This window comes from Gymnogyps californianus, chromosome 1 (genome assembly GCF_018139145.2).
Source record: "Gymnogyps californianus isolate 813 chromosome 1, ASM1813914v2, whole genome shotgun sequence".
In the NCBI taxonomy this organism is placed as follows: Eukaryota; Metazoa; Chordata; class Aves; order Accipitriformes; family Cathartidae; genus Gymnogyps; species Gymnogyps californianus.
In genome coordinates this window covers 158,233,201-158,256,166 of record NC_059471.1, presented here as the reverse complement: position 1 = coordinate 158,256,166, position 22,966 = coordinate 158,233,201, and the positions used below count along the sequence as shown (strand labels likewise).

At 41.1% G+C, this 22,966-nt stretch overlaps 1 protein-coding gene across 2 annotated transcripts in view; it reads right to left on the bottom strand.

The window, feature by feature from the left end:
- Positions 1-7,320: 7,320 nt before the first annotated feature.
- The window catches only part of POLR3B (RNA polymerase III subunit B), an 82,010-nt gene continuing 66,364 nt past the window's right edge, over positions 7,321-22,966 (bottom strand). For both annotated transcript variants that reach the window (XM_050914981.1, XM_050914982.1), the window contains 5 exons: positions 22,137-22,240; positions 21,068-21,234; positions 18,633-18,746; positions 12,786-12,959; positions 7,321-7,892 (listed from right to left, as the gene is read on the bottom strand). In XM_050914981.1, coding sequence (XP_050770938.1) covers positions 7,763-7,892; positions 12,786-12,959; positions 18,633-18,746; positions 21,068-21,234; positions 22,137-22,240 — 689 coding nt within the window. In that variant the 3' untranslated portion in view covers positions 7,321-7,762. The remainder of the gene's footprint in view (positions 7,893-12,785; positions 12,960-18,632; positions 18,747-21,067; positions 21,235-22,136; positions 22,241-22,966) is intronic.

The window sequence follows — 22,966 nt, the reverse complement described above, 5'->3', positions numbered from 1 at the left end:
GCGTCTCATGCTTCTGGATATCCCATGTGACACTTGATAAAAAGTACTGTATTCTTCTGAAAGCGTGGAGCATCTCCTCCTGTGCTGCAGGTTGGCAGTTTACAGATGGAAGCACTGCAAGTCACTAGCCTTTTTTTTTATGTGTAGGCTGCAGGATTTGATTTGATCCAGAGTAAAGGGCAGGTCTCAGCAAGGATGCAAAAAGTATGCAATTGGGAATTTTCACTCCAGGTGCTTGCCTACACAGAACATCTACAAGCCATAAAATAAACAGTGTAACCCTACACTGCATCAGATGATGTATTTTTAGTGGAGAGGGACTCTGTTGCTATTGTGAAAGGAACACCACCGTTATTCAAGAAAGAATACAAACTTGTGCTGGTGCATGGAGAGAAGAGCAGGGTCATCAAGGGAACAGAAGACACATTCGAGACTGCATCTAAGCTGCCGAACAACTGGATGTGAAGCTGTCATATCCTTTTAGGTGACTGACTGATAATGAGTTTCTTTTGATGGTTTAGCAAAGCAGAGGCAGAGTGGAAGTATGACAGTTCGTATCAACTTATCATCCAGATAATTTGAGCTCTTTCAAAAACACGTTTCTATGACTGTCTTCCACTCTGCAGTCGATGGTGCCAATAGGCTGTGACCACACAAACTTTTCTTGCCATAAAAAAGCTCCTTATGCTGGTACTAGACTCTAAACATCAGTACTAGACTCTAATGTAAGTATTTTGGGGGTAAACACCAAGAAGAGCTTTTTCAACAGAAGAAAACTGTTGGCACAGGAACAAGAAAGTATAAACTGTTATCTATTAATTTAGCTAGAATATCTGAGGCAACTTTAGGCTGAAGTTCTAGAGTTTTCCCATAGACTATCAGGGAAAAGAACCTGCATTAGTTTTAGGAACGAGTGTGAATGGCTTGTGAAAGGAGTGATGTAAAACGGTCGTCTGCAATACCAGGGATCTGACTGAGTTCAGTGACTCAGGGGATCCTTTTGGATCCGATGTATCCCTGCGCAGACTGTAAGATTGCTGGCAGCAGCCAAACACACAGTGACACTTCATTATTTTAGCAGTGGCTGCAGTCTGTGAGTGGTTCCATATTTACTTACTTGCCTGAGCCAGCAGCCTCCTCCTCTCAGAATGAACCCACGCTTCTGTCCACCCTCCTTCCCAGCTCTATTCCTCTGTTTCTGCTATCTTCATCTACTGGGCAAATCCCGTGGAAGAAACAGAGAAGGATCTTGTTTCTGTATTGGCTTCCCTTTCCCACTTACTCATCTTTATTATCAGAACAGGAAATGTTAACTGTATTTTACATATATTAACACCCCTGAGGAAGCTATACGTATAGGTGAAGGACAGGATATGGAGTAAGCTGACAGATGACTTCTGGAATCAACTCTGTGTATGTGCTTGGGGAGCGTGATGCTGACAGATGCAGGAACTGGAAGAGGAACATCAAAAGGCTGCCTAGGTAAACACGTGCACCGATTCCCTCAAAAGGCTTTAATTGACACAAGCACTGAGAGAAAGTGGCTAGGGCAGGCATATATGCAGGTATCTGGGAGAAAATGAGCAGGAAGAGCTGAGGCATGCAAACGATAGATTGCACATGCACTGGGCAGGCGGTGCCTTCTTTTTAGTTTGAAAGAAAAGTAACATGAATTGCAGCTGGCTTGCTGTAACTGCAGACATGTCTGAAGCCAAGTTTTGTTGAAGATGAGCGTAGGTCAGCCTTAAATGATCTTCTCTTATTAATGCTTGTGAAAGGAATTTTGCTCAGCTCCAGTTCTCGGGTTCATGGAGAAGTGCAGTGCCAGCGTTGCGAAAAGGGATCAGTGAAAACATCTTGTTCACACTGGTCAGCTTCAGTCTGCGTGGAGGAAGGGAATTCACTCTTCTGGGTAGTATCAGTGTCCACAGGAGTCTAGAAGAACCCTTGCCCCCAGGGCTGCTGCCCAGAACACTCGGTCTGGGAGACTCTTGCTGACTTGAGTATGAGAAAGGGGCAAGCAGTCATCGATTTCTGAGCTTACACCAGATTTAGCTGGCTTTTGTTGTGTGTGGCTGGTACTAGTTACCAGAGGATTTGTACTGTGTGTTGGAAGAAGAGCCAGCCCTAAAAGCTATTATAGACAACAGACACAGAAAAGATCCATTCCAGACTGCATCCAAGCTGCCGAACAACTGGATGTGAAGCTGTCATATCCTTTTAGATGACTGACTGATAATGGGTTTCTTTTGATCCACCTGCAGCACGGAGAATTACCTTCAGTGCCTGCCTCTGACTGGCAGGGTGAGGCCTGAATGCAGAGTTAAGTTTCCAATTCACTAAGAGTTCAAGGGAAAACCATTTCCATTATTAGAACATAATTTTAGCAAGAAATTAGAACTTTACTGTTTAGCACATTGATTTCTTAGTTTTTGAGTTATTTTTCTGTTTATAATGTTTTGGTGTTAAGTCTGAGTGGACAATAACTACCATGCACTGTCTGGAATGGTAAAGCATATGTATAGGTCACGTAGCTCCCCAAAACTCATGCTAATGAAAGACAAAGGCTCTGCTGCAGCTAGCAGCAGGGAATTGCTTTTGATTTGGAACTAACATGCTGTTTATATACTGACTGGGAGGAGGGGACAAAGAGATGCACAATGAAGCTCTTGGAAAAAATACGCGGTCATTGGAACCGCCTCAGAGGTACCTGCCTCAGGAAATACACAAATACAGGGGTAACTGTAATTAGGAGAAATATATAGTTGTTTGGGTTCTTTTTCCCCAGCAGCAAGGTGCAAAGAGCAATGGGCTGCTCACAAGCCTGGAAGGATTTTTCAGAAGATAGAACAAAGGCCCAAGGCCATTCGCAGGGTAGCCAACAGAAATCTTTGCTGTTGACTTCAAGACAGGAATAAAGCCATATAAACCGCTTTTTAAAAACTCCCAACTGCAAAAAAAATCTCTGTATTGGCTCTGACCTGGGTTTGGAGAGTTTAACTGAGAGTTCTGGTGTTCTGGGACGTAATTCATACATACGGAAGGCAGAGAGGGTATATTTGCCTCCTGGGTCCCTATAGCGAGTTCTTAAATGATTGCCAAGAGGCAAAACTGATCCACTGGCCAATTCATGCAGTCTTTGCTACCTGGAAGAAGAGAGTCTGACCGGGGCCATGTACACAGGGCAGAGTAAGGTTGACCACGTAGCCAGTCCTTACTCCTGCGCCTCTCTACCCCTTCCCGAAGAAAGAACTCTCCCACTGAAACTGGTAGGTCCAGGCTGATATGGAAACATTTCATGAAAAGGATGGGCCGAAGTCAGAACTTGGGTTCAAACATGCTCAAGTTTCTAGCAGCATTTAGGTCTAAAACATGGATCCATTTTCTGGGCTTCTGAGCCTTAGACACAGAAACTGGAATCCAGATCTTCACTGTGCCTTGCACACGTTAAGCCTCCCAGCACTGGTCCAGATAACAGCAAAGAGTCACCATCTGGCTGGATTTTACGGTTTGATGAAGTGCTCAGTTTTAAGGCGAGCACGTGTCTGACACCTGGGGACTGCGGAGTCCTGATCCCAGTTCTGGCACGGTCTTTCTGTGGCCCTGGGCAAGTCACGTCCTCTTCGGAGGAGGGAATTCATCAAGTGCCCCACGGCCCCGCTCGGTCGGCAATGGGCTGTAAAACAATCCTCAGCTCCAACTGGAGGAGAGGCCGGCTGGAGGGGCCTCTCGGCAGTGCTGAGCCAGCTCTGTGCCACGGCCCAGAGACGCTTGTGCTGGGACACGGCTGAGGAGGGCTTGTGCTCCCCACACTGCTCCCGTGGGTCACTGTGGGAGGGCTGCAAGCCAGGTAGGTCATTTCAGGGCTTGTGCTCCCTCGCGCTAGGGCCATCCTAGCCCTCAAGAGCCTCGAGACAAAGTACAGACATGTTTTCAGCCCCTCTAGTTTGGTTTTACAGCTGCGCGATGCCAGTTATTCTTACCATCAGGCTTTGTGTGTTCTGAGCAGGGCTTCCAAACCTATTTTCAGATGCACAGCACTATTCATTAGTTTGCCATTTGTTATCACTAACCGATGAAATATTCTTCAGTCTTTTTAGGCTTTTAATTATGACGCACTCCCATTTTGCTATAAACCACAGATATTTTTTCTATTTACCATCAGAAAACCCAAGAAAAGTCATACGGTAATTTCTCATCACCATGGGTCTATGTTTTTCATTGGTTTTCCTCCCTGTTTAAGCAACAAGTAAATAGGGCGTCCAAAGAATTAAAAGCTCTCTTTGCTGCACATTGAAGCTTCTCTGTAAGCAAAACTCTTAATGAGATATGGACATTACAAACAAAACCAATTGTGCTTAGTGGGAGCCCTTTACTTTCCACATCTTAAAATTATTAAATCTCAGTGTGCCTATATTTCATATTACATCCTCTTTGAATGCCAAAATTGGCCAGTCTGGTTTCATTTTTCTTTGTAGTTTGTTTTTCTAGTTTCTATGTTTGGAAACATTTACCTTGAGAAAAAAAAAGTAAAAAACTTGTAAGGGTTATGTAAATGATTTGAAGGGAAGCTGTTTTTCTGAACAAGTGACCTACCTTGCCCACAGTTCCAGAACTGGCTAAAAGACCTGCGCTTTGCTCTGCCCCGTAGCATCCTGCAGCCCATCCCCGGCTTGATTCTGTTTCTCACAACAGAACAGTAGAGCTGGACATGTATAGTGTTCAAAGGGGTAGCTTTTAATTAATGTCTTGCTTTGCAGTGAAATAATAGACTTGATTACTGAATTCTAGGCCTGTAAATGCCTCTACCTTTTAACAGCATTTAATCCTTTATCTGCAAAGTAAATGGCAACTTAAACATACTATACAGAGTTAGATCTCTCTTCCAACAGCAGCACACACCTCTAGCTTATCTCAGGAAGTGGACTGTATTCGGCGTTTCAGCTGGGACTAACGCTAGTGACCTTCATGCTGAATAGCATTTCTAGAAGACCCCTCCTGGACACTAAATAGGAGAGGTGAAGTTGCAATGGAATGAAAACTTTATGTCAGTTTTCTAGCCACAGCTCCTTGTGCTAAAGCCTTAAGATTTTGTCAAGTGTTGTTCAGAATATTGTATCTCTTTCAGCAATTAGACAGAGTCATGGCAGGGTTGATTTGGCCAAGTCTAGTTACAGCAGCACAGCCGTTAGCTGACATAAGACCTCTTTGTGAAGGCATTCACTGTATAAGAGGGGGGGAGGGGAGGCTGGCTAGGAAGATAATTCGAAGGGCTGCAAAGATGAGGCTCACCAGAGGAAAGTAGTGTGACAGCTCTGGGGTTCTGAGAATGTATTTTACCTCAGCAGTCCATGCATCATAATTTTTCCTGGCTGCAGTAGGATTCCTTCCTTGAATTGCCACTTTGACCAACTGTATTCCAGGAATCCATAGCTGTTTGTTCCGTTTATGCTGCTGGTTTTGTAATGCTTATTCCATTGCCAAGAGATTACTTGCAGGTGTCTATTACGATGGAACACAGGTAGCCTCTTAAAGAGAGGCAAAAAGTAAAAATCAGAGTTTCAACTAAAATCTGCACTCAAATAAGCCTCACAGGCTTAGGCTAGACAGCAATGATGTGTAAATGGAACTGATGTAGGTATCACCAGAATAGTTGACATGTCTAGTTTCTGTGTTCTACTGGATCCATCATTGCTAAGGCTGTCCCTTTCTTCCTAAACTTCAGCTATCGCAGAGGATTTCCTTCACCCTCACAAAACCTTTCATCCCCACGCTTTCATCAGCTTGAGGTAAACTAGCTGCAAGGTTACCCCTCAGGGTTGCACATAGACCTGTTCTCTCAATAGGGTTACTCCTTTGCTCCTCCTCCATCTCTATGTCTGCTTAAATTTCTGCAGGTGTAATTGTACACTTTGCTTAGTCTTTAACGTCCTGTAGCTCCGACCATCTAACCTAGGAGACCACTTAAGAGAGGACTAGCTAGCAAGAACACCTTATCCTCAGCGTAGTTTCCTCGATCCAGGTCAAAACTTTCCCCCACCAGTAGGCTGTAGCCTTTGAGGCTCACTCCCTCTGCTGGTGCACCCGAGCCTCAGTGTGGCAATCTCAGGGAGCAAAGCAAAGGTTGTTAATTTGGTTGGGGCTTTTTGTTAACCTCTTCCTCCAGTTTCAAGCAGTACGTCACTGTCTTATAACTCTTTGTAAATAACCCTGAGCTGTTCAGATCCTGGTAGAGGTGCTTCAAGAGCTTTTCCAATCCAAATGTGCTGTGTTGACATCTGTGTTGTCTTTAGTCCAACTGCAAAAAAAAAAAGTAAAATCTATCCCTTCAGACTTGATTTGTAAGCCCAGACACAAAACTACTAGTTTAAGCATTTTCGCGGAAGCTTAAAAAGCAAGCCTACTCAGGCTGATACTCATCTGTGCTTCTTAAGCAGCTAAGAGAACAGCAGCAACATGACTGCAAGAACAGTGTCAGGATCGGCGTGCACAATTCAGCCATACGAGGAGCCAAAGAGCATCTCAGGACTTCCAGATCATAGGCAGTGTTCTGTATCCTCACGGATGTACACTGCTGCCTTTCTGTGAAGCACCTGAACATGCACATACTTCATCTTGACTTCAGTGGGACTACTCCTTTGCTTAAAAAGTTAACCATATGCTTTGCTGAGTAAGGGCTCAAGTGAGTTTAGGGTACTAGGTGACTCTTAGTTCATCCACTGCTTTAGTTCTAGGCCTTAGATCTCATGAAAAAATTCAGCTGTTCCCTTTCCAAATCCTTTCAGGTCATTCAAACCTGCTTCACTGTCAGTGGAGGATTTGTTGTTCTTCATAGTTCTTTTTTTGTTTTGTTCTTAAAGTTTTAGCTATACCCATATTTTAAAAAAGTTCTAAATTCCTAGGACAGCATACATCAGTACCTAGTGTTTGCAGCCCGTCTTTTCAGGGCTTTGGGCCAGTGTATTATTGAATCTACTATACTCAGTAGGAATTGAATGGATATCTGTAAGCTGTATCACGCACTTGCTGCATATGCAGTCACCTCCCTTGAACTTCATGGAAACTGCGTATGTTTAGGTGAAAGCAGACTGACTGTATAATCACACCATGGCTTGCACACAAATGCACCTGCATATTGAAATCCCACTCAAAACGTCTGATTTCAAGTTCTCGAGAAAGTAGTTTCATTTCTCTGACATTTCTCTGTTAAGTGTGACACTAAACAAAATTTTAATGCTTTAATAAAATGCTTTAGGAATAGGAAAATGGTTTAGACATTGTAAGAAGGCTTTACCATCCTTACACAACCATCACCACATATTCAGGCAGAATTATTTAAAACATTTATTAGTCTTTCATATTACACTGGTCTGGAAAACATTTTTAACCTCCATGAATAAGATGTGCATTTAGCTCAGCTCAAGTCCTAGTCCAGCAAAGCACTTTTCAAAACCAAACATGGGGTTGTTTGAAGTGATGCAAGTGCTTTGCTGGATCTTGGCCTTATTCCACAATTTCCACATGTCCTGTTCACTCAGACTAATCAAGGCTTTCAGAACTGCTCCTAGTGTATTCTACTGAGTGTCTCCCCTGGCAACTTAAAAACAGGTAGGATATGTTAGAAAGATTTCTTACACTATCTTGCACCTCCCTTCTACCCACTCAGGTTTTAGAGTTATTTCTGTTCACCAAAAAATCTTCCAGTTACATATGCTGGATTTCAATTTCTGTAAAGTACTTTTTTCCATCTGTTTCATCTTGTTCATTCATTGTACTTAGCTAGTTTTAGCCTAGGTATGATGTTCATTGACTGTAGTTCTTGGAATAAGAGTTTACAGGCATAAGGTATGCGCAGAGAAGACACATGACATGATGATTTGCAGTAGTGGCACCTAGGGAAACAAACAAAAAGGAAGTCAGAGTTGGTGCATAAATGAAGCTCTGCAGAAAAACAACAGTTGCCACTAGCCACTGGTTTCTTTGTCCACCTGCATTTAAACACTGGGCTCAGTCCTAGACAGAGCCAAGTGCTAGAGACACGTTTTAGCGCTTAAGTCAGTCATAACTTTAAGCCCTTAAATAATCTGACTGAAGTCAGTAGGAGCTTAATGTTAACCCTGTACTTTTCTTGGAGGAGAATCACAACGCTCAGTAGCTAACAGGACTGACTTCTCCACCACTCACATAACTGCCAACACAAATTCAGCATTGCGTAATGAGAGAAAGGAGGTGAACAAAGCTAAATACTTCTGAAAACATGGTTAATGGTCCAGTTTCTGTCTTATATATATGTCACAAAAAGAGGCAGGAAGAAAGAAGGTTCACACTTAGGTTTTTTCCTCATATGCAGTTTCACCCTATAATGTCTCAAATCAGTTCATATTTCAGGAGAGAGGCATCTCTCATCTTACATCTCTCTGAGTGAACAGCCAAAGCTTTAGTCAAGATGGGAAACCAGTAAAACTGCTTTAACACATACTCTTCGTGCTCTTTACTCAAATAATGATCTTAAAATTCTGGGGGAAAGGGATTTTTTGTCATGTAGATATAACCGTGACCATATAAGGAATACACAGGCTGGTCACTCAGCCATCTTTCCAGTATCGGGACTCAAATTCAGTGGTGGTAGCAACGGTTTAAATTATTTAATTTCATACTCTGTGTACACACAAAGAAATAAAAAATCTTTCTTATAAATATCAGTTTCCAACCTCCCTATTTCCTCATTCTCCTGTATATTCCATCTTCTGGTTTTGGAGAGTTGAGAAAGCCAGGCCTTTGGGAACACAGAGTGACTCAGCACTTCCTAATGGTCTAACAAAGCTCTTTTTTTGCTTCTGTGTTTCAAATTTATATTTCTGGCATAAAGTCATAACAGTCTGATGATCCAGTTAAGGAAGAATTAGCAAAATTCCTACATGTTTCTGTGGTACAGAATGAGGCTGAGAGTCAACATCTACAATAAAGCCAATGCTTAGTTGCTTGTTTCTGTTACCAGTGGATTTGACCTAGAGCACGTGGAAGTCAATGGGGACAGGTCCAATAAATTTGGTTAGTGTCAATAAGGTTCTTGGTTATGAGAGTTGGCATTAGTCTTCCAGTTACTTTTTCAGACTCTGCTACTTCTCTTTTACAGACATACTTAAAAAGCATATCAAAGAGCTGGTTATTTTCCAAGAAAACTGGTTGCCTTGACCTCCACACATGCTCCATACCTGGGGTTGTTGGTTTGGTTTTCTTTTCAAACCAAGAAAGCTTTCAACCAATGGTACAGAAGCGTTAATTACATTTCTGCAGTTCATGATGAGGAAAGAAGCTTCACTTATTCCCAGTAATTGCTTTCACTCTGTCTAAATCTGACTACAGGCAGTAAGAAGGTAATAGACTGAACTAGGTGTTTCCCTGGAACAGGCTACTCCTGTGGACACTGTTACACAGGGGAAATGTTACAGCTAGCATGCCTTTAAACCAGAATAGACCTCAACTGCAGGTTTATAACTACTCCCCTAGTCCAAATTTATAGGGATAGGTACATTTTTATGGTGGGAGGAAGAGACCTAAACAGAAGCCATTTTCTGATGATAACATAGCAAGTAATTGCTCTCAATAGAAGAAGCCTTGCAAGCCCTGGAAGCCTGATGAGGCACAACTTTTCTGCTATGAGCAGATGTCTGGCATCCAATTACAGCTACTAGGGACTGAGAAGCAGAGACTACTCGCTTCACCCTGGCTCAAAGCCTCACCATTCTGGGCCTGCTTTGTACTTGTATGGTGATCACGCAGAAAGGTTAAGGTGCAGTAAGCACAAAGCACAAAGCTCTGTCAAACAGAGATTGCAGAAACTGAAGTACTTGAAAGACCATTTGGTACTAGAATTGATACTAAACTGGACAGGAAAAGGCAACTGTGCCAAGGCTGAATCTGGACCAGAAACAAAATTTTCCTTCATGTGTATTTTAAAATGCTCAGACTCCAAGGATCGGAATAACTTATCATCATCAAAAAAGGACCAAATTCTGCTCATTGCATTCAGTGGAGTCCTCCCCTGAGCACCTGTACAACAGCAAAGTTGCAAAATTTGCATAAAACTGGTACCTCACAGTAAGTTTCTACTGTATTTTTTTTTACGGGGACAAATTCTGTCACTGCCACAACAGTCCCCTTCCCCTGCGGAAGTACCAGTTCAGGCCCCAACATTGATCTGCTGTTACTCTCTTGCAGAAAAACATACCCACTGGCTAGTCCTTGTCTGGGAGGAAGGGCTCATCTTCCTTAAGACAAGTGCCCTTAATGCTAGCCACCAAACAATATGTTACTAAAAGGTTTCTTGCAGCAATGTCTTATTAATGCCAGAATCACTGAAAAGGCCCGTTTGGAAGTTTCTCTTAATGACTTGGTCTCTACTGTGATGCTCATTATAGGGCCACTTGCTTCAGCTACTGGTAGACACAGCATATCATTTAGCAGAAACTACCTCTTATTGATTACTCTCACACATCAGACAGCTTTTCACACAATCAGATTGCAGGAATGTCTGGCTCTGTCTGAGAGAGTAGTTTCTTTCACAGTTATTTAAAAAGAGTTACTAAACTTTGTTACTAACTTCAAAATATGAAATATATTAACAACACCTTAAAAATAAAATGTAATACTATTTCTAAAGTTCAAATTCCTAATTTTCTTCAAGGCGCCCTCACTTCCTGTGGTCTCTGAAAATCTTCAAGGACTACTCTGAAAGCCAAGGTCTTATAAAAAAATAATTGAGCTACATCTGCATGTAAGTTTTTTTAAGGCAGTGCGTTACACAGTTAGAAGTGGTTGGTTGGTTGACTTATGGCACGCCCTTCCTTTCAGACAACTTCCTTCAACTGTTATTGGCACTGCAGTAGTTTTAAGAGACCTGGATCAGAAAAAGGCCTCACTTGTTACATACAGTGCACAGACACTCAAGAAAAACAGGACTCTGAAAAATACTTACCGCACAAAAGCTAGTAGGACAATGCCCAACTAAAAATCACTAATCACAACAGGATGCACAGAGTAGGCCTTGTCTCTCCTCTGGATTTCACATGTGTTTACCTACCTCTCTCTGAAGTTCTGCTCCACAAGGAGCGGAACTGCTGCTGCTGTTAGCAGACAAACATGGTGCTTGGTTTCTGGCCAGAAGCCACACGCTTCAGAAGAAAGGTCTGACCAAGGGCAAACACAGTAGCTGTCAATTTTACACATCTACAAACTGAGAACACGCCTTACTTTCCTACTTCATTGTATCATGGAAAAATCACTCTCGAAGCATTGAAATGAATGAAGTCCAACTTCCTGCCTCTCCCAATAGATTGATATTGATATCCAAGATGCGGCAAGTTTTCAACAACGTTCTTTTGAGATATCTAGAAATGAATCTTTCTCCTCCTCCTTCCAACTCCCCATCTTCCTCCGATATAAATATTAGAGTATCTTGTAACTTCAACTCGCACCGTTTATTTTTTCCTCCCTTAGTCATGGGATTCCAGGTCACCTGCTTTCAGAAAGCTTGCAAGAACATTGTATCTCATAAATTCCTATTGGTCTCACAAGTCTGTTTTTCTCCCTGGCTAAAACAAAACCAAGCTAAAGCAAAACACTTCCCTCACCTCTAAAGAACATAAAAAGAAATTTTCCCATCTTCTAATAATAGTGGTGTATTTCCAGCATGCTACAAGGCAACTTTAAATCTAGTATCTCAAAATTACTCTAGAGAAAAGATGGTTAGAGCAATGCCCATAGTGTTACACATGGTGAGCTCCACATAGTTTTGACATCCAGTTTTATGCTTCCCCTACATGGAAAACCAGTTTGTTTGCAGGAGATAAACTCAGTACTGGCTTAGGACCCAGAGTAAGACAGCAAGACCATTAGCTAGTCTAGAGATAAGTTTCTTAGGGACAAGGCAGTTGGGCAGAAGCCAGCTGAATTTCCAACCAGACAGCTGCTTGTCTCTCAGTCTCCAACATGGGACTAGTGCATTTGTCTGATGCTTCGAAGAAGAGCTCCTTGTTTTACAAGACTACAAAGCAAAAGGCATTTGGGAGGGGCACAGTCAAAGAAAGCGGTATGTATGTGATTATGAACTCCATAGCTAGAAAACAAGAAAGCAAGAGATGTTGCTTTCTTCTCCCATTCTTCTGTGCCCACTCTCTCTCTTCAGCCTTGTGAGGTTCAACATGTGATTGTACCAGGAAGATCTGCGACTAGCCTACCTAGTAATCTCATTTCTGATGTCAGAAGAGTCAAGTACATTGACACAGCTATTTTCTTCTTTTCAAAAAATAGATGATATACAGGATTGGGTGTTTGCTAATCCTCTGCAAGGGTGGGAAGGAAGACAGCAGACAGACCGAAGGTAACCTTTCCCACAAGCACAGCTGGCTGTGGAAGACAATACCTGTGCTCCAGCAGGAGAGACCCCTGGCCCATCGACTACACACTGACTTTAGTCCTAACTTCAATCAGACCATAACAAAGAACCATCCCCTGTCACCAGTTTTCCAAATACGAATTTTGAATGTTGACACTGGTTTTGATTAAGGTGCATGGGACTTATCGGTGTTAATGAGCACTTTACAACTGAGGAGCACTATAACCAAGGGCAAGGTTCTGTTACATAGAGGCATGTTTACTCTGCACCCCTTTGCTTTATGCACCTGAGGTCAAGAGGTTTTTTTGAAAATATGAAACATGTCACATGCACAAAGTGATGTGGGGACACCATGATTTACAAAAAGCATTACAGTTATACAACTTACCAGCCAGAGTAGCCCAGCAAGCCACACTGTCCACAAACATCCACTTCAAAGGCATCACTTGAAATCATCAGTCTCTCCAATAAAAGCATGCTGGCTCCATAACCTATCAAACAATCCCGTTCCATCTCTCCAAGACGTAAACCACCATCACGGGATCGACCTTCAGTGGGTTGCCTTTGAAATACATATTTGAAAAAATGTAGTAAGTATTCCAGAACATACGTTCTACAACTCTAGGAATGCCTGTCTTCAAACTGTAGGAACAGTACAGGATCAATGGGCAACAGCATTCTACAAACCAGAGTTGCTGATCTCGCAAATGTGTTATTCAAGTTGAAGCAACTCATCTTTGCTCCTGCACTAGCAATATGATGCAGTTCTGTGAGTGGCAACTGCAGCATCAGGTCACAACTCTTTATCTCACAAAATGTAGCTGAATGAATGAAAACAAAAAGAGACCAAACAGTATCCAAGACAATCTGGACACAGATTTGGTACTCTTTTTTGATGAGACATTCATTATAGTTTGTAGCTAACTAAATGAAACAATATTCAGCAGCTAATGAATGAATCAGCAAGCTACTGTTTCAGCTGAACTACAGCTAAGGCTACATTCTTAAAATAAAACCATTTTTGATCTGGGAGAGAATACCAAAACAAAGCAGCAAACAAGTAGTACACATATTACTAACTCACTATTGAAATCCTACTTTTTTAAGTAACATTTATCTAGTTTATTTTTTTCATGTCTGACAGTTAATTGACTAATTTTTGTATTGTATAGGTTCCTGGTTTTCTAGTTACTCAATACAAATCGGACTCTCATTTTTTGTCTGGAAAGACTTCCTGTCCTCATGATGCTAGAGGAAAGTTTTAACAAAGTAATGTAAGTATATGCTAAAGATTTGGAGGTAAAAAGGCAAGGTACAATATATTATTCAACATTATGACTGTTTAAGCCCTTTTTTTTTTTGTTGGACACAGTCAAAACTTTTAACCTCGTTTGTCATACTGCAATTTCATACAGTATCAGTTCTACTCTCATGTACTAGCACAATGCTGTAGTACTTAGGTTGCAAATATTAGAGTGAACTATGAAGCAAAAACAATCTTAAATTCCTGAAGCACTAATACATTGCATGCATTTTATTAAATATTTCCTTCTTAGTATATTCCCTGAAACATGAAAGCAAAGAGAAGGAATTAAAAAAATGTTACTGGCAATCATAAGAGGCTTCACTGCTCAGTGAAACCTCATGTTTATGTGCTGTTTCTGATACCTGCAGCAGTGTAATTCACCTAGAATATCCAATGACAGATCAGGCCCATAATATAAACAAAATATACTCCAAAAGTTATTTCAAACAACTGAATTTGTTAAGCATACTAAATATATTAAAAATAAGTTTTTGCCAACTTACTGCAACTCAGAGAAAAGGATTTATAAAAGCCTTCAACATCTAATAATCTTTTGTAACAAGTGTAAAAAAATATACCTAATTACCAGACCAAAATATCTTCTAAAGATGCAAGTTGTATTTGTTTTTAGGGGGAAGTAGTTTCCTTTACTCTGACCACACTGGAACCTTAAAACTAATCTGCTTGTAATTCAAATGGTCCTTTTCATTCATATAACCTTCTATTTTTCCCCACTGTTGGGAGAATGGATAGAAGTTGTTTACATCCTGATTAAACTCCCTAGGGCCCCCTCCCCAGATGATGGCACCATCACTGTTCAGACGCTGTGTTAAAGGACTAACCCTGTGGTGAATGCAGTTTCTCTTCTGAAGTCCCAAGAGGCAGATTTTAAAAGCAGTTGGGGCCTCCAAAGACACAGGCATTTGCTGCGGTGCTAGAAGTGCCTGAGTTCCTTTTACCAACTGACTTCTATAATATTAGTTCATACACAAGCCTACTTTCAAAAATTTCACCAGGTGCTGTTCCATGGGATAAAATGACAAAATAGCTTTATAAACGTGAGCCCCAATAAAGTCTCAATCTAATTAAGAGAGGATAAAACCTCTTGAAAAATGATGGGTTCTCAACTCCAGCCCTTTAAAAGTTGATATGCCATGGGTCTTCCAACAGATACAGGATGAAGATTTCTAAGGCAGCTGAAAACCCATTAAAAAACCCCACAAAAGCCCCCCAAAACAAAAAACCACAACCTGAGTCTTAAGCTCTTAAGTGTTTTGCTTCCACTGTCAAAATGACCTCATTAAAAAACCAAAACAAACAAAATCCTCGCTCCCTAAAACGTAGTTTTCTAAAGTACCAAAAATTTCAATATTGAGATTGGGCCTTTGAAAAGAGTCTATCTTATGCTCCCTAAGTCTATCACATTTTTCTTCTGGCTCACATGAATTTGAAAATTCCTCACACCAAAGGTTGTTTAAAATGTTAAAAGAGTATTTATAAAGCATTTGTGCTTCCCCTTTCCCGCTATACACATGTACACTGCAGCTGTTGCCCTGGGCAACTACTTCCATTCTTTATTCTAAATATAACATTCTGAAAACAAAGCAGACTCTTGAAAATAAGATTGGGAATATCATTAAAAAGATGTATTTTTCATATTTAAAAAAAAAGTTCTTAAAATTCTGAAATGCTAAATAAAACACAGTGATTCTTTAAATAAAAAAATAAGGCCAAGTGGTCTCCATACTATTTAACTGCTGCATTTAGAAAAAAGCATAAAACAATTAACTTCAGTGTTTTTAAGCACATTAAGAATTTATTGGCACTAATTCTGCATTTTCTGGAAGAACACTGGGTTCAGCTTTATGGCCTGCTTCCTTGTTTCATTGGCCAGTGGGGGGAAATAAGTCTACCCCCATGAATAAGAGCAGGCCTTGTAGGTCTCAGCAGATCTCCGTTGTGCCTGTTACAGAAAACCAGTGGCTAACTCGAAATGGAGTTGTTGGCTGAAACACTGATCTCCAAGAAGTGGAGTATTACCTAGAAAAACACTGCCTGAAGGAGGAGGGCATACTGTGCTCCCACAGCCCCAGAGCGCAGAGAGGAGCCCTGACCAGTGTCATCACATTACTCCCTTGCAGTATAATAGGAACTGGCATATCTGATAAGTTCAAAAGACATGCAGGTGGCAGCTCTGACAATGTCCATCAAAACAACTATGCATGCAGAAAGCTTATATTGATCTCTTGTAAGGAAAACTAAAAGCAGTTTGTCTATTAAAAAGATTTAGCAGGACTGGGTATCTAGGCAACACCATATATAGAACTATGTTCTAAATTAATTGTCAACTACTCATGGCAAAATAAATTAAGTATTGCATTTCATTTAACAAATACCAATTCAGAGGGCAACATCCTGGTGGTTTTTGACTGTGTTGACAAAGAGTGCTGCTTTGCAATTCTACAAAGTCTTGTTTTAATCAGAAAAAATATCTAGAATCAGTGACATTCAAGAAACTCAAGTCTTCTGCCTTATTCCAGATGGAAATATAGCTTTGCTCTGTCAGTTAAGGTACATTTCATATATAATAAAATGCATTTCAAGACAGCAACAGCCAAATTCCGTGTTGGAAGCTGTTACAGGATTACTTTTAAAAGCAAAAAACGTTAGAGGCAATCTACTCTCCAGGAAGTGCAATGGATGATAAAACAATAGTGAGTATGAAAGCTGGCAAAGCAGACTCTCTCAGCAGAGGCGATGGCAATAACAAAAGTTTAATTAGTTGAGGAGAAAAAAGAAAATTCCTAAAAAACTAGTCAAGAGGCAGCATAAATTGAACATCCACTAGCGTTCCTGAAAGTCAAATAAAGAGCCCTAGCTACATAGGATGATGCTACTGACTGGAACAAAGAATTCAAAGAAAGTAAGGGGTGGGGGAAATCACATCACCTTCATCTTTACACGTAAACATTACCTTGGCTTGGGATTTAGGTTTCATGTAAGTTCAGTATCTCTAAACAGCTGAGAAGTTGGGGAGAAATCTAAAAGCAGATCAAGGGATTTGGGTAAGCTAGGAGCTCCAGTAAACCAACTGTGTGCACCATTAGCTAAGACAGCAAGTTTCATTTTCATGTGAAGCACCAATACCATGACTAACACACTGAAGAACAGAAAATGGGGCAGACAGCCCATTATTTGGGAATATCACTTATGTTCATATAGGCAAGCAGCTGCGGTAGGAAATAATGGTTGTGCTACGTTTGCTTTTCTTATGTGGTTGGTGGAAAAGTTCAGCCAAGAATGACAAAAACTTTTCATTATTTCTCTTCCAGTTCCACCACTGGTATTTACTTCCATGGAAAGTGTGAGACAACTTCAGTTTGTCCTAGAGACAGCATGAGGTTGGAAAGCCAAAGGCATAGGAAATAGCAACGAAAAGCAAAAGAGAAAGATACTTCTATATCAGGTACAGCAGAGACCTGCCCCTCCATTCTCTAATAGCACATCAACAGGTAGAAGCTGCATGTATTAAGAGGACAGACTTGCTCAATTGTTGTGCGGTCAGGCAAGGCAAGAGAAGTGGATCAGTACATGATAAGAGGCATAAAAATAAATTAAGAATTAAAGAATATGAATCATGCTCATTATATGGAAGAGTAAGGGCAGGATAGACATGACTTTGTGCTTACATCTCAAAAACAGTACAAAAGGGACTGGTCAAAAAGAAGAGTACCACCATGCAGCAGGTGAGGTATAAATGGCATACATGATAGTCCAGAAAGACTGGTAAAGGACATTTGGAATAACCTTTGCTAAAATATTCAAGACTAGCTGGCAATTAACTTTCTGGCAAGATTTAGCAAATAATCCTGCTCTGATGGAGAGAGGTGAACTAAACGATCCACTAGAAGCATCCTCAAAGCAAAGCCTGTGCCACTACTGTTTCTTGTGAGCCAGGAGTATCAGCACATGACTGCAAGCAGCCACAGAGCTTGGCTTTCAGAAGAGGTAAGCAACATCAGTGAAAGCAGGATGCTTCAAATTCCCCAAAGGTTGAGATAATATAAGCCCACCTCGAGGGGCTTATATTACCTATTACTCAGAGTACATCTGCTTGGCTTCAAAATTTGACACCAGAAGACATCAACATGGTAATCAACCTTTTTGTTGGAGAGAAAACCAAGTTCAGGCTTAGTGCAATGATCATGACTCCAAAGGAACTGAGGACACATCTTTAACTGGGCAAATAAAAATGGAGATTTACTGTTGGCATCTCTGTAACTTTTACAATTTATTAGTGTGAAAGTGCTATTCTCCTGCATGGTATTGAATGATAACTGTGGACCAGCACATACAACCCTGAATTCAGTTTTAGAGTTGAATGGAAGAGTCTGCAAGGCGAAGTGCAGTATACCAGGGTTGCACATTATTCTAATGCTTGTTTGTACTACACTAGGGCCAATGCATTTGCTTTGCCTTGACAGGCGAAGACATGGGCCGCATCAATATTAACCTGCTGAATACCAAAGGATGCTGAAATATTAAAAGAAATTTCTTCCTTCTACTCATACTCGCTTTTGTAAAAGTACAAATGTTAAAGAAAAAAAAATCCTCCTAAAATACCTACGATATGAGCAATCTGACAGGAAAGGGCCACTGTTCACTGTGAATCAGCAGATGGTATTTTTACCACCTGTTAACGGAAGTCTGAGAAGCAAACTGAGTTTTGGACCACATAGAGCACGCCTGGACATTCAGAGCAACATCCTGCCACAGTCTGCTGTGAGAGCTTTTAGTCTGTAACAGTGTATTAACAGGTAATAGCTGTCAAGTATCAAAAGGTAAAGAAATTTTTGTTTTATACCCGTCAGTCAGCTGGGCACACTTCTGAATGTACACAAGAATTTTGTGATTAGCCTGTAACATTACCTCGTGAGCACTGCTCTGGGTCCTCGAGCTCTTGCATGCATTTTATCCAACACCATGTGCTTTAGTTTCTGGTAATACACAGGGCCAAAATAGATATATGCTTCCAAAGGTTCCCTGAAGGAATTAAAAAAAAAAACAACGAAACAAAACCAATAGTCACAGTTAGCACATACTTACCTTAAGAGAGACAAGAGTGTCCTGTACAGGAGGAATTTGAAACAATTTCGGAATCATGAGTCCTAGAAAAATGTGTTTGGGCTTTCAGGGCAATCAGTCTGAAAACCCCACAGGGAACCCTTCTGAACACAACAGCAGTACACTTCCAGCACCACATACTGCTGTATCCACCCCAGCGAGGAACAAGCTCCTGAACTCTGGCCATACGCTGCACAGACATGCTCCTATAGCTGCAGGTACCTGTTTCAGCTGTACCATGTTAAGTCCTCCTCTGTCTGGGCAGGAGTGTTTCAATAGTGTCATCAGTAACCGATAAAGACTGTAAATGTGTCAGACCCTGAAGATTGACCTAAGATATTTCTATTTACATGCCTTCACTTTTACATCATTCACATACAAAACAAGGGTAAGCATATATGTAAGCAAATACATGCAGCATAAATGCTCAAAACATCATTTTTATAGGAGCACTTTAAGGAATCTGCATTTGCAAGGATAGCTTAGCACTGCCACACTATGAGCTTGACAGTCTTCCCATCCACTAATTCTCCCCAGCACCACTTTGAAGCACAACCCAAGACCCAGATGGGTGAAAGCCCTCCCTGAGTGGCTGTGCATCAGCACAGCTGCCCCTGCAGCACTGCTCAGCTGCTGTATCCATAGGACAAAAATCTCTGCCCTGGCTGGCACTGGGGGCTCAGACAAGCTGGGAAAAAGGGCTCTTGAGAACTGCATTTAGGCACTTGCATCAGCTTGGGAACATCTGTAAGCAGTACAGAGGGTGTTACTCCATTCTACGAGCTGGAGTAATAGCTAAAGATTTCTGTGTTTAAAACACCCCCAACTGTAAGAACAGCATATGCACCTAAAGATCAGAAAGCAACAGTTTAAAGCAGTCAGTCATCTCCCCGCTACCACCTTCAGCACTAAGAACGACCAGATTTAACACAGACAAACTCACTCAGCACTGCCACTGATTTATTTTTAGAAAATGTACGTGCAATGTAAAAACAAGCAGGAGACAACAGTATTGCACCTCCCATTCAGAGTCATTACTGACATGATGCAATGTTATTCCAAAAGCTGCCTATTGAAGAAAAGAATAAAACTTAACTAGACATTTGGAATTTGCAAACTTCCACATTGTTATGAAATCTGCCTTCAAATTTCATAACAAATAGATTAAGCATGTGAAATTTGCTTGGAAGAATACCAATATCCTAAAGCAAAGCCTCTAAATAGGGTACTACAAAGTTCAAGTTTGGGGATGGGGGATTTTTAGAGCTACATGATTTTATTCTCCCTAGGAAACACGATTAGTCAGATTTGTTAAAAGTTACCATGATGTATCAACAGAAAGTGTTTCAAACAGCGGGATACTTGATATACAATTTATGGAATATGGAGTGGGTAAGGAAAACAAAATCACTTCTCTGAAACAAAAAGAGAAACAACACATGGAATAAGTTGGTAGGAAAAGCAATTAAAATAAAAAGTATAAAAAACCCCCACAACTTACAAAAAAGACCTAAACTTGTTCCTTGAGAAGAAGGGGACTGGGAGGATAATAAAAATAGCAGGAAGGTAGGATTAAGATACATTTTGGAAGGGCAGGCATGTGAAGCCATATGGCCTTTTCCTGTTCCTAAACTATCTGATGTTCTTTGAACTCTGTGTCTCAGAAGCCAGTCCGATCAACACAGCAGGAAGTTTGCAGATTAGAGTATTATGCCAGACTGAATCATTGTGTAATCGAAAGAAGAAAAAAAAAAAAAAAAAGAAAAAAGAGCACACAAAATATTCCCAAGGAAGAGACACCTGCCTCCAAATCCATAATTTACAGTACTATTAAAGTCAACATGAAAATGCTTATCTGATTCCAAGCATATATAAGATTTGCTGCCAACAGAAACTTGAAATTTCTTACAATCTCCCAGAAAGAAAACCTTTATTTTACCTTTTTTGTCATGCAGTAGAAGTTGGGAAATTTTCATATGTACTACAAGGGCCATTCACATTGCATGCAAATACTAGTCATTCTTAAAATGTGGAAGCACAAAATGCTTCCAAAAAAAGAAAAAAAAGAAAAAAAAAAAAAGTAGTGCACCATTCTTCAGCCCCTTCCCTCCATCTTGCAGAGCGGTTTGCAAGTAAGAGAAAGTTCCTGAGCTCTGAGACATGAGAAGATTTTTCAGATGTGTCTCAACAGGATTTCCCCACTCCCCTGAAACATCTAAATCCATACAGCCGATTCTTACCCAGTGATACCAGATGTTACGTAGTCCTTCCCTAGGTAGTTATAACCATGGCGAATAAGATCTTCACACACATCCTTAACTTTACTGCCTCCAAAAGCTGTTCCATAGTGAAATCTGCCATCGAGGACGCCAGCCTTTCCAGCCAGGAGTTCAATTAACTTCCCTACCTGTGCAAAGAAAAGCAGAGTTAACAGCCTGCTCGCTAGTACGGACACACTGCTGGATTGGTCACAGCATAAGTTAGCCAGGCAAAGTGCCCAAGGTAGCAGCCTGGGTTACTGCATGCAATGGGAGGAGTGGAAGAAGCCCGAGAACAGGGAGTAGTCCTGCATGAAGGAGGAAAACTGGACTCATCACAGGGTCTGGGAACACCTTTAAGGTCCAGAGTCAGGCAGCTCCATTTTTTCCAGTTGTCTGGAAAATGACCAGGATCCAGTGTGGCCTTCTGCTCTAGGAAACAGCCTCAGAGATTGACATGCTACAGTGCAGCAGGGGGAACAGAAGGGAAGAAGCTAACACAGAAAAAAAGATCAGAGGCTGTACAAAGTAATCAGTGGAGGTCCCATATAAAGGCCAGGCTGTGAGGCATTTAGTGTGACCCTGCAGCATAGGTGCAAGACTTGCATCAGTTCCAGGGAAGCGTGTGTAATGTAAGAAGTTACATAGGTCTAGCACTATTATTGAAACTCCCTTCCAACCTTTGCCTGACAGTCTGCGCCAGCCAGCTTAGTGGGCATAGGCAATAGGGAAGGAAGAGGGAAAGCAAGAAATTTTCAAACAGAAAGGGTGCAAGTGAGGTATTCAGTTGCTTTCCTATTAGCTGGATACAGAACAAAATGAGAATGATGCACAAACAGGCCGCATCCCTACTCCTTTTACAGCAGGACATTTCAAAATATGCAAAACAGAGGGCTGAATACTTATAAGAGAGCAAGTGCGTGGCATGATGACTGGAGAATATTCTCAGTGAAACCATGTTTCAAACACTTTTTTTTATTTCTTCCGGCTAATCTACTTCACTTTCCCTATCGGGGGACACTGTCTCTTTAATTGTAACATAACCACTAACCGTCATACGCGATGGGAAGCCATGAGGGTTCATTATGATATCTGGACAGATTCCTGTATCGCAAAATGGCATGTCTTCCTGAGGAACAATCAGTCCACACACCCCTGCAGAAGAGAAAACATTTCAATTCACAAACAGCAAACCACCAGCAGGGCTGACGCTCATCACCAGATTTTCTTCAGTGTTTTCCTCCTCCTCTCTTTCTCATGGATCACTTTTTACCCAGATTCATTACCATGACCAGTGCTCACAACCTGCAGGCTAGAAGAGAGCCCTTGTGACAGGACTGGCAAAATTAGCATACCCTTACATAATGCTCCCAGTGATTTGTGAGTTAGCAAATTAGGGAAGAAAGCTTTAGATACAGTTTTCAGAGGCAACCAGAAACTTCTGACCAGTCAGATTGGAACATCTCAAGGGAGACCTAGTTTTTAAAGCTGATGCTGTAATTTCCTGCAAAAAAAATGAAGAAATCGGGCTTCTGACAGTATCTCTTTGGACATACAAAATTATTATTGATTTGAAATTTATCATACGTATCTTTGCTAAATACTGTGAATAAAAACAAATCAAGTCAGGACTTTGACAGGGACTGAGAGGAGATAAGTAGGGGAAAATAAAAAAAAACCACACAAGATTTTTTCAGGTAGCGTTCATTTGCTGAGCAAAGACTGCTTTCAATGAATCACAAAGTATAATCCACTGCCCAGACTGCTTATATTTTGTCAGTCCATGAACACAAACCATACCTTTAAAAGTTTTGGAAGCTTTTTTCAGTCTCCATCAGTATTGGATGTAAACCAAACAAAACTCCCCAAACTCTAAAACTA